At 40.4% G+C, this 18,587-nt stretch overlaps 1 protein-coding gene across 1 annotated transcript in view; it reads left to right on the plus strand.

The window, feature by feature from the left end:
* Positions 1–932: 932 nt before the first annotated feature.
* Foxo (forkhead box, sub-group O) overlaps positions 933–18,587 on the plus strand; it is a 191,730-nt gene continuing 174,075 nt past the window's right edge. Inside the window, exon 1 of the mRNA XM_076433826.1 lies at positions 933–1,534. Coding sequence (XP_076289941.1) covers positions 1,082–1,534 — 453 coding nt within the window. The 5' untranslated portion in view covers positions 933–1,081. The remainder of the gene's footprint in view (positions 1,535–18,587) is intronic.

Below are 18,587 nucleotides of genomic sequence, written 5' to 3' on the forward strand. Positions count from 1 at the left end.
GTCGCGACGTGACGTGCACGCACGCATTACCGTCGGGGATCACCGCGACTCGAACCAGTCCCGGACGTGTAAACAATCCAATAAGGAAACGGAGTAGAAAGTCCGAACCCGGTCGCACGCCGGATCTCGAATTATTTCGAGCAAGGAGATCGCGTACGGACGATCCTGGGTACGCTTACGGAACATCGATGAGAAATAGGAGGAAAGATCATCGACGAGGGAAGATCGGAAAAATATCGATCTCGGATCGCGACGGACGTGACGCGACGATACGGCCTTGCGTATCGATCCCTCGAAAGTGTTCGCAGCACCGTGCTCGACACGAGATAACGGAGCCAAAGATTCTCCTCTCCTCGGAGTGGGCCAAGTTCTCTATCAAAACATAGCCACGTGACCGACGGCGCGGCTGTAAACACAGAGAGTTTGACCACGTGGTCTGCCCCCTCTCCTACACCTCCGTCGCACTCTCTCTCTTTCTCTCTCTTTCTTTCTCTTTCTCTCTCTCTCTGTTTCTCTCTGTGTGTCTCTTTCTCTTTCTATCTGCTGGTCTGTCTCTCTCTTTCTCTCACTCTTCCTCGCACCTTCTGCGTCTCTATCTTTCTCCTTCGCTCACGCGACACGCAAAACAGCCTACAGTGTGTATTCTCGGTCGATCCGCAGCCAGTCGCGGGAGAGTTCGATTCGAGTGATCCGCGACACTCCGCGCGCTGGCTTTTCTCGTACCGTTTCTCTGCTCGTGATTTCGCGTCGGGTCGGGTTTCCAGCGTCGCGCGTGTTGTACCGTGGGAAACAGAAAGGAAGTAACACTGCGACGACAACAACAACAACAACAACAACGACGACGGCGACTCGACGTGCGTTTTGTTTTCGTATTTTGTTGGTTCCTCGAGTGTGCAAATCGGATAGCGAGAGTGACCGGTGGGGTGAGACCGCGGTTTTTCGTTCTCTTCGCCGTGGTGGTTGGTGATCGGGCCCACCACGATTCTCTCGCGAGATCACGCCGTATTGTGTCGGTGAGAGGACAGCACCTCGCGCGAGGTGTTCTCGCTTTGCCAAAGTGGAGTACACGGAGGAGCCCAGCATGATGGACTCGGTGCCGGTTTCTGCGTCGGGGTCGAAGACCGGATTACCACCGCAGCAGCAGGGGGTACCGTACGACCTTGAGAGCGGATTCGAGCCGCAGACGAGAGCCCGGTCGCACACGTGGCCGCTGCCAAGATCGGAAGAGTACATCGAGGGGAACGTGGTCGGGAACGTGGTGTCCGGGAGCAAGGAGGGCGTCGAGGGCGTCGAAAGTGGCACGCCGCCTCAGCATGCAGCTCTCGGCCAAGGTGCCGGCAGCCTGCTTCCGGTCAAGAAGAATTCGTCAAGACGGAACGCCTGGGGCAACCACAGTTACGCCGATCTGATCACCCAGGCGATCACCAGCGCGCCCGACGAACGGCTCACCCTCTCACAAATCTATGAATGGATGATGCAAAATATCCCCTACTTCAGGGAAAAGGGGGAGAGCAACAGCAGCGCCGGATGGAAGGTGAGCGCGCTTTCACTGTCTTTCAGGTCCTAGCATAGTGGAGAATTCGGTGTTCCGTAGATTGCTGAAGACGTAATGATCTTGGGTAATACGGTGTCTACTCTGATCGGGTACCCTGATCACACGTGATCAGATTATTAGGCGCCAGTTTCAAGTATTATTGTTTATTTCATAGAATTAGATGGGTCGGGAAGGTCTAGGTTAGGAGCTAGCTGGTACAAATATCAAAAAGTAGGGTGATTCTTCCAGTAGTCAGCCATTCAAGCTATTTTCTAATTGTTTTATACACGTTGGAAGTGAGAAATAGGCTGATCATTGCGCTTGTTCAAATGTGTAATAATTTGTTATAGTTATATCAAATTTTCTGTTTTGACACAAGCACATCCGTCATTTTGACATCTAATATACATATACAAACATGTAACAAAGGCTTGTTTTATATTCATAATGTATGAGTAGGTCAGGTCTGAGCTAGTTGTCCTACATTTTACTTGTTTGAAATGTCTATTCTAGAAATCCAAATGTGCAGTGACTTCTATTAATATTCAGATGCTCTTAATAAGACGGTCATTGTTTCAATATTGAACCGTTTCGACTTTAATCTCTTTTAGATGTTGGAATTACAGAGAACTTTGTAAAATATTTTGCAACTTATTTATGTGGGTATCTGTGTCAATTATTATATGAAAATTTCATCGAAAATATGTGAAATATTTAAAAATAGTTTTTTTAAGAGTGTTCGAATATTAACGGGAGTCCCTCTGTGTATAGTAATAATTTTTATTTATTCAGTCTCATGGGGGGGGGAGGCTAACCTATGCATTCAACACATACACCTGTTTCCAGTCACTCCTTCTTTGGGAATCACCCTATATAAAATCATACTTTACCCTTGTAGGAAGGTGTTAATGTTCAATTGAAGGAGAGTTTGTATTTAGACGAAATATCTGTTTATTAGAAAGAACTGTTCGCTTCGCTGGTTCGCCTAAGACTGAAGTCTCCTAACTTTTTTGCGAACGCGAAAATGAAAACAAAATATATTTTTGTCGCCCATAGGTGGGGCTACTTTGCACCCCCACTCTCGTGAATACTTCTCTAAGGAGTGGGAAATTCGCGACAGTGACGTGTCGCGAGTTTGCCCTTGTAGCGGAGAATTTCCATGGGCCCTACACCCTCAACATGCCTTCTGCGTCTTCAGGTAACGGGTCCTTTTTACATTAAGGTTGTCGCACACTAGACCGACACGGCGTCTACCTGCACCGCGCCGCTAGGCCGTTTTGGGTTTCTTCTGTGTATTTCAATGAGGATGCGGCGGGTCGTCGGTACGGCCTAGTGTGCGCATCCCCATTGAAATACACAGAAGAAACCCAAAACGGCCTATCGGCGCGGTGCAGGTAGACGCCGTGTCGGTCTAGTGTGCGACAACCTTTAACGGGGTCCCGTACCATCGACTTGGGCCTTTAGAAATTCGGGGTTTTATGACTCTTTGCGAGGGCTATTGAGACTGTCGCTAATAAACCTAATGGCAACCCTAGCAGATTTCTTAATGACTCTACCTGACAGTTTCCTCAAAAATAGCTTCAATTGTCGCGTGAGTCCTAAAACCTCTCCAGCATTTGCACCGCACATGTTAATTCTACTGTGTGCAGCTGGCCGCTACATCCTAATGTAATTTATATAATAACTGTCTATCTCTATGAATGTTTTTAATTATTTCGTTTATTTAGTTTATTTGATTTAACAATTCATAGAACGCGCAATAAATGAATAGAGATATACGACGTAGATTATATTTTCTTTCTGCTTATGTTATCTCAAATTTTCGCCAGGTAGAAAGTAAAGTAAACTTGTCATACACCGTGCCTAATAGTTTTATAGGTGTTACATAGAATGCCTAAGCATTCTGTAGATTAGTAATTATACATTTTACCGCTAACACATACACCGACTCCCGGAAGACTTCAACGATGGGCCTCGAAGATGCACGGAAGGCTCTCGTGGTGAACCTAGGGAAAGCGGCATTAGAATCCCTAGATTCTAGATTGTGTGTTTCTGCAAATTATTTCCGATTAACTGACGCTGAATTAACACTACCGAGATATTTTTTCTCATTTTATGATCATTTTCAATGAAACGTCATTACGCCGCCGTAATTTTATCTGAAAATCTCCTTGTGAACCTATAACTATGTATACATAGTTTGAAGAAGCTTTCAACTATGAACAATTTTAACTTCGGATAATTCATTTAGGATTACACCAAAATGTCGTTTTACACCATTCCACGCAAACCATATTTTTGAAAGACGTTGCCTTTCCAAGACATTGTGACTGTTTCCTGGTAATTAATTGAAATTGAATTCCATATTAAAGGTAATGTACAATATTTTCGAAAATTTTCCACAAACGTATTTACGATCGCTTGATAACGAATCTTGCGTGGGTACAACGTTATCGTGACTTCGACTCTGTTTATCTCTTGTGTTCAATTAATTCGACGAAAGTGGAAAAATCAAGTTAATAAAATTGGATCTGTAGCGGCCAGCTGCACACAGTAAAATTAACATTTGCGGTGCAAATGCTGGAGAGGTATTAGGACTCACGCGACAATAGAAGCTATTTTTGAGGAAACTGTCAGGTCATTAAGAAATCTGCTAGGGTTGCCATTAGGTTTATTAGCGACAGTCTCGATAGCCCTCGCAAGGAGTCATAAAACCCCGAATTTCTAAAGGCCCAAGTCGATGGTACGCGACCCCGTTAATATAAAACGGACCCGTTACCTGAAGACGCAGAAGGCATGTTGAGGGTGTAGGGCCCATGGAAATTCTCCGCTACAAGGGCAAACTCGCGACACGTCACTGTCGCGAATTTCCCACTCCTTAGAGAAATATTCACTAGAGTGGGGGTGCAAAGTAGCCCCACCTATTGGCGGCAAAAATATATTTTGTTTTCATTTTCGCGTTCGCAGAAAAACCAGGAGACTTGAGTCTTAGGCGAACCAGCGAAGCGAACAGTTCTTTCTAATAAACAGATATTTCGTCTAAATACAAACTCTCCTTCAATTGAACATTAACACTTTCCTACAGATCTTTCTCGCGTGGCAATTTGAACTAGCACGTTCCCTTGCAGAACATGTTTACATGCAATTTGATCTTTGATTTTAATGAATACTATTTCATTATGATTGGTGACTTGAAAAATGTTTTAATTTACATTTGGACAGAAAATCGCATTCTCGCAGAATGATCTGAGATAACATTAGCCTTGAATTCAAAATTTCTAATTAAAATGTTTAATTCATGGTACACTGGAAACGGTATTAACAGTAAATGAGAGCAACGTTTATTTGCATTACACATTAATATAAGTCGATGAAAAGGGTACAATAAGTGAATATGGTGCATCCATATCATTATAAGAATAAATGGTCCACGTACATGTTGTTATATCTGTTCATACATTCATAACACATCGAGGCTCCAAAAAATTTTGTTTCCTACAATTATAATGCTTAAGAAGCGCAAGGAGCTCTAACTTAAGTTCTTTTCTAAAAAAATTGTTTATACAGGAGTACCCGTGCAAAAGCTGGCACATGCAACAAATCATTGTTTCGCGTATTACTCGGATACAGCCTGCATCTGTCTAGTCACAGAAAAATAATCAACTTTTATTAATGGCGTAAAATTGAATATATTACTGACGAAGTGAATGAATGAATATGGAATGAATAGATTGCAATACTGCTATATTATACGCAGTTACAATACCTAATAACTTTCGGAATTTAGAATGTGTCGATGGCAATTTTTTAATTGAAGGGATTAAGTGCTACTGCTAGTTATTGGTCGTCGTTATTACAGAGCACGATTTTACACTGAGAAAAGAATAACTTGCAATTCTCCTAATACCAACTTTTGTTTTAGACATCAGTATTTTTAAATAACTTTTTGACCACGTTATATACTGACACAGACTACATTTAGCGATTAATTTAGATTTATTTAGATTTCATGGGCTTTTTTAATACTTTATTTTATAATTTTAATAATTATAAAATGAAAAATACGAAGAGCTTGACCGGCCCGGCGGCGCGGTGGTGCGTTGGGTGTTAATCAAATGAGAGATTACTGCAAAACATTGTTTACATATAATGGTATATGTAGTAGGAAAAAATTCTGGAAAGACGAGATACTAATTTTTTAGCATATAAACACGTTTTTATAGGATCTAGCTCGGACACAAGTCTCATTTTTCATAATTAAATAATGCAGCTGACGTCACTTGTTAGGAATGCAGGTGGGGCACGCCCCGAGTCACACGTATTTTCGGCTCTAGCGAAATATTGGCTAGGCGATCACACACTACGTAGCGTGTGGCGTCAAAGCCTAAACATTGGGACTGCATCGATGGTGGGGACAGGCGTGAGGAGCGAGAGACCCCCTAGGCCCTGTGCCGTCGCAGGCGATTTCTTTTCAGCTCCCAATAACATGTCCCTTGTACAAAGTCGCGGGGGGGGGGGGGGAATCTGATGGAGAGGGAAACATGTAGAGTACTCTTGCAACGATGTCCAGGCCTGTTCTAGATCATAATGCCAAAACGGTAGTGACGCAGAGGTGGTCCTCCGAGAGGAAGTAGGGTCCCTGCTCCCCAAGATCAACGCTACACGGTTTGCAATTATGAACGAGACGAGACGTAGTCACAGGCAAGGAACATTGACTAATGGTACTGTGTGGCGGTGGTGCTTCTTCACTTTCTCCTTCCGTTGCTTTCCCTGTGTTTCTCTAGTTCCGCAAATATGTGCAGCACTTTCCAATGTCGCGTGGATACTGATTTTCCGAATAGATTTCCTGAATAGAGTACCCGATATTTCGGGGTTGGCTCCAGATCTAGATAGTTTATAAAATTCGATATAAGATTCCGTTAACTCTCTCCAACCTTCCGTAGATCCTTCTACTCTGAAGAAGCCTTCTTCAGGATACCTAATCTATAAGAGGCACAGCACGGTCTCCCCGTTGCACCCCATTCCCTGGACAGAGTTCCAGCTTAACCGCCCGATGGCCCCGGTGACGCCCTCGCGACGCCCTGGCTGCCCGAGTATAAGGGAACTAGTTTCGTTCAGCAAGGGCATCGTCGCGCGCGGGGAGGGGAAAGTCCAGCGGAGGGACGCACTTCACACGCCGTCGCACCTTCCCCTCCCATCCCTGTAGGCGTGGTCGTACCATCGCGACCGCCCTCCGCGGCACCTTCTATAAAGTGTCGCAGTTCCCTCAACAGCAGTGCTCGAGCACTTGTTCATCTCCCTCTATCTCTTTCTTTCTCCCCTTCATTCTCGAAAAAAGATAATAAAAGAATTTTTCTTTTTTAGAGGACTTTGAGGCTGTGTTTGACCCTGGAAGTCCGACTTCAACGAGGGGGAGGGGCCGCTGTAGGACTTACCCTTGCATACACCCTCGCCTGCGAGGTCGCCGCATCTAGCGAGATTTTTCGGTGATGTAGTGGCTGAGTCGGCTACGTATAGAGAATAAAAGAATTTTTCTGACGTCACCGAAAAATCTCGCTAGCTGCGGCGACCTCGCAGGCGAGGGTGTATGCAAGGGTAAGTCCTACAGCGGACTTCAGTCGGTCCCTCCCCATCAATGAAGTCGGACTTCCAGGGTCAAAATCAGCCTCGAAGTCCTCTAAAATTAAAGGGTCCACATCCCCCGTCCGAATTCGCAACCCCCACCCGGTCACGCGAGTCCTCCTTCTAGGATCCCCCACTCACGCTATCAAACGCGATTGGATGATCAACTGCCTCAGCGAGGCAGAACTATATCATCAACTATATCATTTTGTAACAATTTCTGAAGTAAAAGAACGTTGGACCTAAAGGGTTAAGACAAAAATAGATGTTTACGTGGTTCCTGTATCTTGCAATTTATGCACACAGTTCTTATTTTACATAAAAATCCGCACTTATTTCTGTTAGGTCAAAATGAATTTCTATTTTCTGTTTTCGGTGATTTGCTATCAGAAAACATACGATCATTTCCTTATTCCAGGAAATCATGAATAACAAAAATTTTAATACAATCATTAACATGTTAATGATTGTTCCATTACCACGTCGCGACGCGTCGGTCACATAAGGGGACGCTAATCTTTGACTAGATTTAGAAATTCAATTTTATCATAGAGGATGCCTATCCTCTTTGCATTTTATTAATTTAATTTGATTCTGCAAAAATTTGTAAGGTTGAGATTCCGACACGACTGATCTTGTTGAACTAAATATTGACATTACTAAACGTTGTAACAAATAAAGTAAATCAGTTCTCACAATCAAGCTCGTGAGAATCTCCGCGCTCCTATGTATCGTTTCGCCGGAAGTGCCATATACAATTTCGATAAGACGCCAGACAAAATACTCTCGGATTAAATACCGCGTCCTTCGTGAGATTACGATGATTCTAGGGAGGTACGACAATTCGCCTAAAGGTAGAAGAGCAATCTACAAACGCCGCGCTATGGGTTCAGCCGTGATCGATTAGGAAGGTTCCCACAAATGCTAGTCGTGCAGACCAGTCGGCGAGAAAATAAAAATTTGTCCGGAACGTAACGCGTTGAATAGAATGTTGAAAATCCAGCGTGGCACGCGACGAACGGTTTCCAAACAAAATGGCGGCGGCGAACGCGTTGAAATTCCTCGTCGGTGAACGGACGCAAGGAATTTATTTGCGATTTTTGTCGCCAGACGTTCGCCGGGGCTTTTCGCGTTGGTTCTTGGAGAAATGGAGACGGATGTGCCGTATGGCACGGTTTAAAACGCTATTGGAAAATAAATAAATCATTTTCTTTCATTCCTCGATTTTTTTTCTATATTACGCATTATCTACCGACGGCCTATTAATAGGATTTTTAATAAGTCCAAACAAAATTATTCAATTAAGTTACTGGGGGTTACTACTTGTTGGCTCACGATTGAAATTGCTATTGCTATTGGAAAATCTATTAAAAAATCTTTAGCCATGGACTTTCGAAGATTAATTATATATATATATATATATAATTTTTCTAATGCCTATACAGTTTTCTTATTCCGTCTATTAATTTATGTCCTAACTATAAAATTCGCAGTCTACTGAACACATTAATGTCCGAAAGAGGAGTATAGTCGTTAAAAAGATTCGAACGTGTCCAGAGTTGTGGCACATGAAGAGGAGCGAAGGAATGGTAGATGGAGAGAAACCAGCAAGTTTTTTTTCGATTTTTTGATGTTGAATACGTCGATTTGGGGTATTCCCTGCTTGTGAAAAGTGGCTATAGAGTTGAAGGAACAGGTTCTCAAGACCTACCGGTCCAGGTTTCGAACACGTTGCTTTTCCTCATTAATACTTAACGAAGTAAATTAACTGCGGTATGTCCAAGTATGTATTTGCATTGAAATCTAAGGATAATTTCTTTTCAAAAAGTGTGTTGTGGCACAGTGTACAATGAATTTTGTTTATTTAATCGTTATTGCAATCACCAAAATTACAATTTCCAATAATGTTATGCTGCATATTTTTAGTCCACGAATGTAAATTAATCCGTGGTCATCCAAGAACATAAAAATTTACAATGATTTCGCTATTTAACATATGTAAAGCGTCATTCTAATAATAAACACAGATTGCAATAAATTTTTCAACATTTTTCAAAACTGAATATAGCGAGTTATACTTGACAATATTAAATATGTAAATATACTTAATCATACTTCAGAATAATGCTAGTAATAATAATAATAAAAACATATGATACTAATAAAAACCAGTTGCAAAAAATATTTCAATATTTTTCAAAAATGGATATAATGAGTAGAGTAGCCCCTTACGTGCACACGGAGATAAAAAGGCGCAAATGATTGTATTATAGTTGATGTGAAGAGTCTCTCGATAGATAAATATAATAGACCGAGCACGATTAGAAGACACAATCGAAAACGAATGACGAGTTAACTCGTCTTCCCCGGTTAACAGGTTAAAAAAAGCCACGTGTATCGATTCGCACACGCGGTTTAACAGTTTACGGAGCTAACTTCTTCCCGCGGTGTAGCACTTTTCCCTCAAAGCGAGCCACCCCGCTTTTGCGAGCTGCGCCTCTGAAATCGAGGGAAACGAGAAACACACGACTGGGTGAACCGGGTAAAAAAAATATCGCGCGCCTTACACACTGCTCCAGTGATTCTTGCCGCTCGCAGTCCGCCAGCTTATGGTTTAAGCGAGCAGAACCATCGGCGCACGTGGCCATAGTGATCGCAGCTATGCGCGACGCACGGTGCGTTGAAATTACTCGAAAGTTATAGGTGATACGAACAAATGTTTCAGACGAAAGTTGTAGGATATACATGTTGTAGAAGAGCATCGTTCAAGCACTTTCTAGGGGCAGTACATTTTCGATAAAAAATTTTTTATCAAAATAGCAGTCGTATCGGAATAGAAATCTATACTCCCTCTGTCCCATAACAATAGTAGCAGTTGATGAATTTAATTTGTTCCATAATAATAGTAGCAAAAGAAAATAAATATAGAACGCAACATTTATTATCAAAAAACAAACAATAAATTAAAAATGTTACTCCTAATTTTTATTTTGAGTGTTCTGATAGTTTCTCTCTCTCTCTGGACTTTTCAATAATTCTGTTACTGCATTTTAAACTTGTAGGTAGGATTCCTTGGCTGCGAAGCTTTGCTTTCCTAATTATTGGAGCCATAGTTCTTCATTGCTTCCAGCATAACTTGTTTTTTCTTCATCTGGCTTTTACAAAGGGTTGATATTCGACTGAAATGAAACAATTGATTTCGATCAGCGGATGAAATTAGAAAAATAGTTACAATTCGTAATAATTAGGTTAACCTAAAAATTGAAAGATGTGTCAAAGCAAATGACTGATGTCATGAAACATTGATTTTGATTGAAGACTTCGCAATTTTGCGCTACAATATAACTTACAGCTGCTTTCGGCAATAATTCCCGTTTAAATATTCACTTGCTACTATTATTATGGGGCAGAAGGAGTACAAGTTAGTCTCACTAAAAGATCCTGAAATATCCGACAGGAGTATCTACAACAGTACCTATTTGTCTTTAACGACACGAGAATGTTGGAAATATGAATGGGTTCAAACACAGTCGCCACGGTATAAAAGAAAAGTTTCCTTCCGGTATAACTTTTTTCCAAAGTCGCCAAGTTCATCAATATTTCACAGAAAGGACTTAGGCTTTCTCTTTGTTGCACTCTGTCACAGTATGTATATCTACATCTGTCGTGTTTGAGTTTTGATATCGGAGTGCTCTGAACGTACAGAATACAATTATACGAATTTTAACTATTTTAAGATAAGAGTCTTGTAAGATCCTCTGAGATCATCGTTACTTTATCATACGACTTTTCCAATTAAAATATTATGCAACTATGTATTTATAAAAACAGCTCTTGCAAAATTAATTCAATAATTTAATTGTTGAATTTTTCCGTTTTTTTAAAAGAGGGCTCCTCGATAATAATTTTGAGATCGCAGCTGAACAATGCCTCATCTCGTTTTTGAAGAATCATCGATCTCGGCACAACCACTTTTACTTGGGACTATAATACTAATAAACGACAACGTAAATTCGCTAATAGTACGAGTCTGTATTTTGTCATGTAAATGTCACGTGATAATCGGTTGATACGCAATTATTAAGTGCAGGCTTTTGATCGTGCTCAAATAAGATTATTTTGTATTAATTATTGATTAAAAGTTAACAATTACAGAACAGTGGAACAAAAGTACTGGAAACAGTGAGAATTCTATTATTAATTAAATGAAATAAATAATAGCACAGAAAGTTGACTCACGTATTCGCACAAACGAAATTCCATTCTCATAAACAATATTGAACGCGCCTGTGTATGGGTGTGTATTCTACTGGTGCATGTGCAATAGCCCAAAGTTTCTTTGTTCAGAACGAGATACATCTTTTCTATCTTATATTAATTTTAATGAGTGCACGGTTCTGCTATTCTAGTTGGACAAAACAGGCTGTCGTTAAAAAAAATCGCATTTCTACGGGAAACTGCAACTAATGAATAAGTTACAATTAATTTGACGAATACAACATATCATACTGTAAATATCTATACCAAAATAATTAATTCACTTAACCACTTAACGCGCCAATTAAGACTTCAAAAGCGGTCGTTTTTCCACCAATTTTTTTCCACCAACGAGTATATTCGGCTGTATTTATACATATAGAAAACCAAAACGCGCGGAAAAGATCGTTTTCTTAAACCCGACTTAACTCGGACGAGTGCGCTAACAAGGGAAGGACCCCAAGTGTCCGACTTCGATTTTGATAATCTTTTGCGAGACGATGGTATATGGATCCCTCATGATGTCTGCAATATATTAGATGTAGTTACTCAATAGTTTTAAAGATATAAACAATTGAACTTTCACGCAACCTGCTTACACGGCTAATTGAACTTCAGTTGATGGTATATCAACAAGATATGAAAGTTTAATTGTTTATATCTTTAAAACTATTGAGTAACTACACCTAATATTTTGCAGACACATAATTAGGGATCCATATATGTACCATCGTCTCACAAAAAATTATCAAAATCGAAGTCACTTGGGGGTCCTTCCCTTATAAGAGGTTAATCAGTGTAGGCTTCTAAGACCCGATTTTATCTGCATCCGCCTATTTATTCATCGGAACATATTTTTACGCAAGATTTTCCACCGGAAAGGGATATTTCCTATGCAAGAGTTTCACGTTAACAATACCGAAGTGTTCGAGGCTTTTGTCGAAAATGTTCGAAGTCCTCAGCCACTACTCGGGATGCGAGACACGAGGCCTTGTCCAATCGCGTGGCGTCTGTGTCCCGTAGACATCTGCGTGTCCGGTGTGTGCTTTCTGCGCACGGTTGGCCGCGTGTGCGCGAGCGTATAAATAAACGAGAATAGTCGGCATTATCTGCGACGTGCATAACTATTGTGTTCGATGGCTGCAGTCCTCGGATTGAGACAGAGCTATTCCATGCTGCACTTTTCTCGCCATGCGCACAAAGGGGGACAAAATGTCAGTCATTTTTCTAGTTTCTTTTCACCTATCCGCGCGCACGGCTTTGACCATCGGCGAGTATTTTAGTTGGACACGTCGCGTCTCGCATGTGCCAACTTGTACGTTTTATAAAATGTAAATTTCGCACGCGAAACCGCGAAACGAATCTCCTCTCTTGTACGTTCAGTTTGTTTAATGTTGGACAAACTCTTTCGACCAAGTCATATAATTTATCTCTCCTTCGACCGATTCATATAATTTATCTCAGTTTTACACGCTTAACGCTACGTTTGCGGAACAACAAAGTGATTCTTTTTAAAATAACAAGAATACGTCCATCAAAATTTTTAGCTATTTGATGTAGAGAAATAAACTTGTTCAATAATTCCTCATGCATGCATCTTTACAATCTCAATAATCGCAAATTAAAAATATTGGAACCGGCCATTTTGAATATTTCTTATAAATGCTCCATATGAAAATTGATTGTTTCAATGTAAACTCTTAAATGTAAATGTAACACGAACGTACTGCAAGTGTACATTTTATTCGTGTTCCAAAAATTAAAAGTAAATATGAAATTCCTGTCGAATAAATTGCGAAAAAAAATATTTTTCATATCATCACAATTGAAGGGGATGCAATAGGTAATTAAATTTTATAGTACGAGAAACATATTCATTACCCATGTGATGGGCAATGTTGGTAACTTGTGGTGTTAAATTTCTAATTTAATAAAGCAACAAGAATTGAGGGTAGTCTGATAATTAACTCTTATAATTTGATCGTCTACTGGAATTGCACCTCGTGCTAACGTTCATTGGCTTCTATTACTTTCTCTAGCTCCACCCAACGATCCTCCTTATAGATCCAACATCTAACAAGCATTCGAGAATTGCAAAAATGAGAACCCAGCATGTGTCCAGGCAGCTAGAGCTCTGACAGCCGCCAAAACTCAACCCATTCAATAAGGTGCTCATTCAGTATTCGCGGTGACAGTGGTGCTTGTTTAATGGTCGCGGGTTCGGGATCTTATTGTGACCATTATCCGGGGAGGCAGAATTCCAGGAATTACCGACCGTTTCCTTTCTCTCCTGCTCGATTGGCTCTGAATGGATTCAGAAAAGCGAGAAGCATCGAGAGCGAGCGTGATACGTAGAAAGCTTATTTAGTAAGCTAAACACCTGTCTAACAACTGGAGGGGATAGAATGCGACTTCCAACTGGGAAACAAGAGTGACCACCAAGGGGGCACCACCAGAGACGCCAGATTAAGACGGTGCCCCCTACGTTCCCCTTCTACGACGCTTTCGCCACGGCCCGATCACGTGACGCGTTTCGTCTCTGACCTGCCTGTGTCACAATGTCACGTGACTAATTCGGTACTTTTAAGTTATTAGTAATTGTCATTATTATATGAAAAAGTCTTCTTCAAACAACTTGATTTAACACCATTTGAGTTTGTTCTTCAGTAGTAGAATTATCTTAATGGATATAAATGTATGTAAATAAAGATATTGGAAAGGACTCACAGAAATAGTCAATTAGTTAACACTGTCTATGATTGTATCGCAGAGTTATTAAACCATGCTTGTCTAAAGCTGATGCACAGTTTCCTGGATTATTGATCATTGAAAGCAACTGCTTTTTAAATTCAATTCTTTTTAAAATATTGGTGCCATTTATATATTTTCTTAACTGGAAGTTCAACACTGAAAATTCTTTATTCTTAAATTGAACGTGAATATGTTAAGAGACTGAATAACTATATAAATTCTTGTTCGTTCCGACTAAGTTTGTAAGAATGACGTTTATCAAGGAAGTTTAATATAAATATAGAAAGCTACCAGTTAACTGTTTGGGTTATCAAATTTGAAAAACATTTCAGACACTTCTTCGTTTTCGACTTTGGAATCTGTCAATTTTGACATATCGAGTTGCAATAGTGAGTTTGACTTTGAAAATAAGTTTCACGCTATTAAGGTTGTCCATACGTTTACGTGGTTTTTTATTTCACATTGTATACAGGTCGCAACAATTGCCTATCAGCACGCGCTATACGCGATAGCTTTTATTTGTTTTCTTTAGCGTGATTGCGCCGTTTTTGTCTTGCGTTAATAATAAAGTGATTAATTTGCAAAAATATGGATTCTCATGCGAATAAAAACGAGCATCTCCGTGAAATAAAGTTGTCGAGGCTACCTACGACAATTATGCTGTGTATGAAGAAACATGCTACTGTCGAGGAAACAGCACAAAAATGGTTTTCTTGTTTTGAGAAAAATATTTTTCGACTACGAACAAGCTTTTGTATCGAATGATCCCGGATATCCGTTTTTAAACTCAAAAGCTGCAAAATTGTGCAGACACGAGATGCAAAAATTACTGCAAAAATGAGAAGTAGTTGGAAACAAATGATGGGGACTAACTAACTAAATAAACATTTACCAAGTCAATAGTAGACACTTCACGCATCGAACGAAAATATCCATTATTAATTCGCATGTCGATTAGTGGAAAATGGGAAATATTAGGTAAAACGTGTTAAGTGGCGGGATATAAGCCACTCTCCCCTATATTTCGAGTGAGCGTTGTTGGGCGGGTTTAAAGCAGGCTTTACGCGTTATTTTTGCGCGAGGCAACCGCGTCGTTGCCGCGTCTCCCTCTCATCTCTCTCTCTCTCCTCTCTGCCGTGACTGTACACGACCCTGCAACCGACCACGTTGCCGATATCATCATCGTCATCTTGAGGTCATCTCTCCGTTCGCCTGGCTTTGGGCCCACGAAGATCAGGTCCGGCAGTGGCTTTCTCCAGGTTCTTTTCATTTTGTTTTCATTCGTACAATTCCCCGCTTCCTTCGATCACAGATCACACAGATCGAGCGTCCCACAGTGCACAGCAATGACCCAGAATTCCGAAGAAACCGGCGTTTATCATTCATTTATACACAGTGCTCCACCTAACTTCTGAATCCTAAATATTTCGCTGAATTCTTCTACTAACAAAATTATCAGATAAAAGTAAGTTGTCTAGACACACATCTTTTATTGAATGATTACAAACTTGGTAATCTGCCTTGGTTCACCCACACATTTTTATACTTCGAGGAGGACTATGCTTTTATATCACATGCTGTAAAAGACCTCTTCGTACCCTGCAATTTAATTTCGTAAATTTCATTGTAACATTTTTAGCGAATTTACATTTCAATCAGCTCAATAGTCTGCCTATGCCTCGCTTCCAATGTATAAATGTAAACAGTACATATACTAATAACAACTATTTTGGATCGAAGATCAATTCAGTCGAACACACAACTTTTGAAAAAAAGTTCAATGTTCTTCGATATCTGGTTTCCGAAATATCTCAAAAGATCTGGTCTCGACCCCCAACTTTGAGGGCTATTTTCACCCCTTCAATGTGGATGGTAGCCGATAAAATAAGACACATTACAAATATTTTTCGCACAACTATGTTCCCTTGTTAATTACTTTTCACAGCCCGTTTTCATTAATCTATGGTCGTTTTGAACAAATGTAAATGACAGAATGTTATTATTTATTTCATTAACTATATTCTATGCTCGGTACGTGTTATTCGGTTGCTCATATACAACTACGAGAAGAGTAGTGTGCGTGTTACTTTGCATTTGCGTGAAATTTTGTGGAAGCGAATATTCCGAACAATATTGAGCATGTTATAGCCAAAAACTAGCAATAACATGAAGAATGTATTTTTGCCGTTATGTACTACGAAACTTAACCCTTACAGACTTGGGCAAAAATTTTTTATTTAAATAAAATTTTTGCCCAACTCTGAACCCTTAGCACTCGAGTGGTGACTCAGAGTCACCACAAAAAATCGCTGTATCATTATTCAAAATATTGTTTAGATTGTTAAGTACTGTACGAGGTATTTTATCAATGTCAAAATCCATAAAATGAAAAAAAAATGATATAGAATGGAATTATTCTGAATCGGAAGAAATGTTTAAATTTCGAGATAAAAAATAGCTCCCTTCTGTCACACAGCGCACATATGGGAATACAATAGAATTGTTTGTTGTGGGTGGAAGCAAGTTCTGAATTAAAATCTGAGAAGACACACAGATGAGGGGAAGGAGCACGAATTAAGGGGAAAAAGTTATCCTCTCTCTGCCAGTACCAGACACACGACATAGACGATACGCGTCACGTGACTTCGCGTGGGGAACAGCGTGATAGAAGGGGAAGGTAGAGTGGGGACACGAGTCTTAATCTGGCGGCTCTGGTCATATGCGCGCTCAAGTCCGATTTCTACGCGGCGTTCTAGCAGTTGTAGGTTCATCGGCGGTGGTCAACACTCCATTTACCTTGCCTGGAGCAAGGCTGCAGTTTCTACGTCGTAAATTGTGACAGAATCATGCCGGGCGGCCGCGCTCTCGCAGTCGCTCGACGGTGCCACGCCACTGCTGTAGCACATGCGACAACGTTCACTCTTCTCTCGTAGAATTTCTCGCCCGGGGCGAGCAGTCTCGAAGACGCGCCGCGCGACAGGTTTCTTGTTATTTGAATTCCTTCCGCGAGCCGTGTCACCCTCAAATAAGCGCAATTATCGTTCACGGGGGCACGCCGCGTGGCTCATGGAAGCCCAACAGCTTTTCACCTTGTCTATCAGCGCTCCGGCCGTGTGGCAGGTTCCGGGGTGGGGGATAAGGTGGTAATTGCGTACGGCTCACCTGAATCTCGCACTATCTGTCTCGGTTTTATTGCCGGTAGTAAATAGCGTAGCAGATATCGCAATTGTACCTATTACTGCGGTATTTTTGCCCAATGAGATTAAAATACGTAAAAATAAATATTTTGTCCTGCATACATTTGTACAATTCGTTTAATTGTACGATTTAAATGGACGAAGCTATAGCGTCGCGAATGGAAACATCCATAGACAACAAAGTTTCCTCCCAACGATCGCTGAAAACCTGCAGTTTTGTTGTGTCTATCGCGATATCAAAATAATCTTCTCGCGGAGAAAGCGTGCTTCATGTTTTAATTATTTTTAGCTAAAAAATAATCTGAGCGTGTTTTCTTCGCAGATACGTTTCTTGATACGGCGACCCTGAAAACTCGAGCACCGTTCAAGCAATGGACTTAAAACTTTCTATACGGCTTCTTGCGTATCTCTGTTATGAATAATAGAACGAGACAAGTAACGTTTTTTCAAGCGCCACTTTTATGCCTTTTGGAGTTAGCTTAATAAGAGATAATTATTATCATATTGAATCGTAATTTACTTCACCTTTTCATTTGAGATGTCATCGACAATCAAACTCTTCACGTACTCAACAAGGCTCTCGGTACAATTGTTATGTCTTATTAAAAAGTTAACTTTTTAACAAAGTAATTAATGAATCATAAATTAATCTGAAAATTTTTATACGTGCTACTTTAAATCTTGCCTGGATATACTAAATATTTTCCGAATTTAAGTCGCGTATAATTATTGCATATTCCTGTAAAGAGCCGTTTGTCTCGGTCGAATGGTCAAGCATAACTCCGTGAAAATAAATTACATATTACACCTTGCTGCATGCAATGCTTACATAAGTTACATGAACATTTTCATTGATCTCCCGGTTTCCGAATTATGCTACCAGTTTCAACGCTCGTGTCTGTATGGAAATGGAAATTCAATAATGGAAGAATAATCAATAACATTTGCATCTCTGCTGCCATGGAAAAGAAGAAAAATATATTGATTCCTGTAACATTTACATTTACATTCCACTAATAAGATTTTAAAAAACTCAAGAAGAGTCAATAGTTATTAATTAGTGAATTGTAAAATTTTCCGAATTTAATTTCAATGTCCTAAAACTTGCTAATTGAAATATAAGTTTAGTACGTAAAGTGCTAGATGCCACAAGATCGAGTATAGGAATTATTCGACATCGTAATTGTAAATAAACGCGATTTTCAAGGCTCTAAGTGTAAATTATG

Source organism: Lasioglossum baleicum, chromosome 11, assembly GCF_051020765.1.
Source record: "Lasioglossum baleicum chromosome 11, iyLasBale1, whole genome shotgun sequence".
Classification (NCBI taxonomy): domain Eukaryota; kingdom Metazoa; phylum Arthropoda; class Insecta; order Hymenoptera; family Halictidae; genus Lasioglossum; species Lasioglossum baleicum.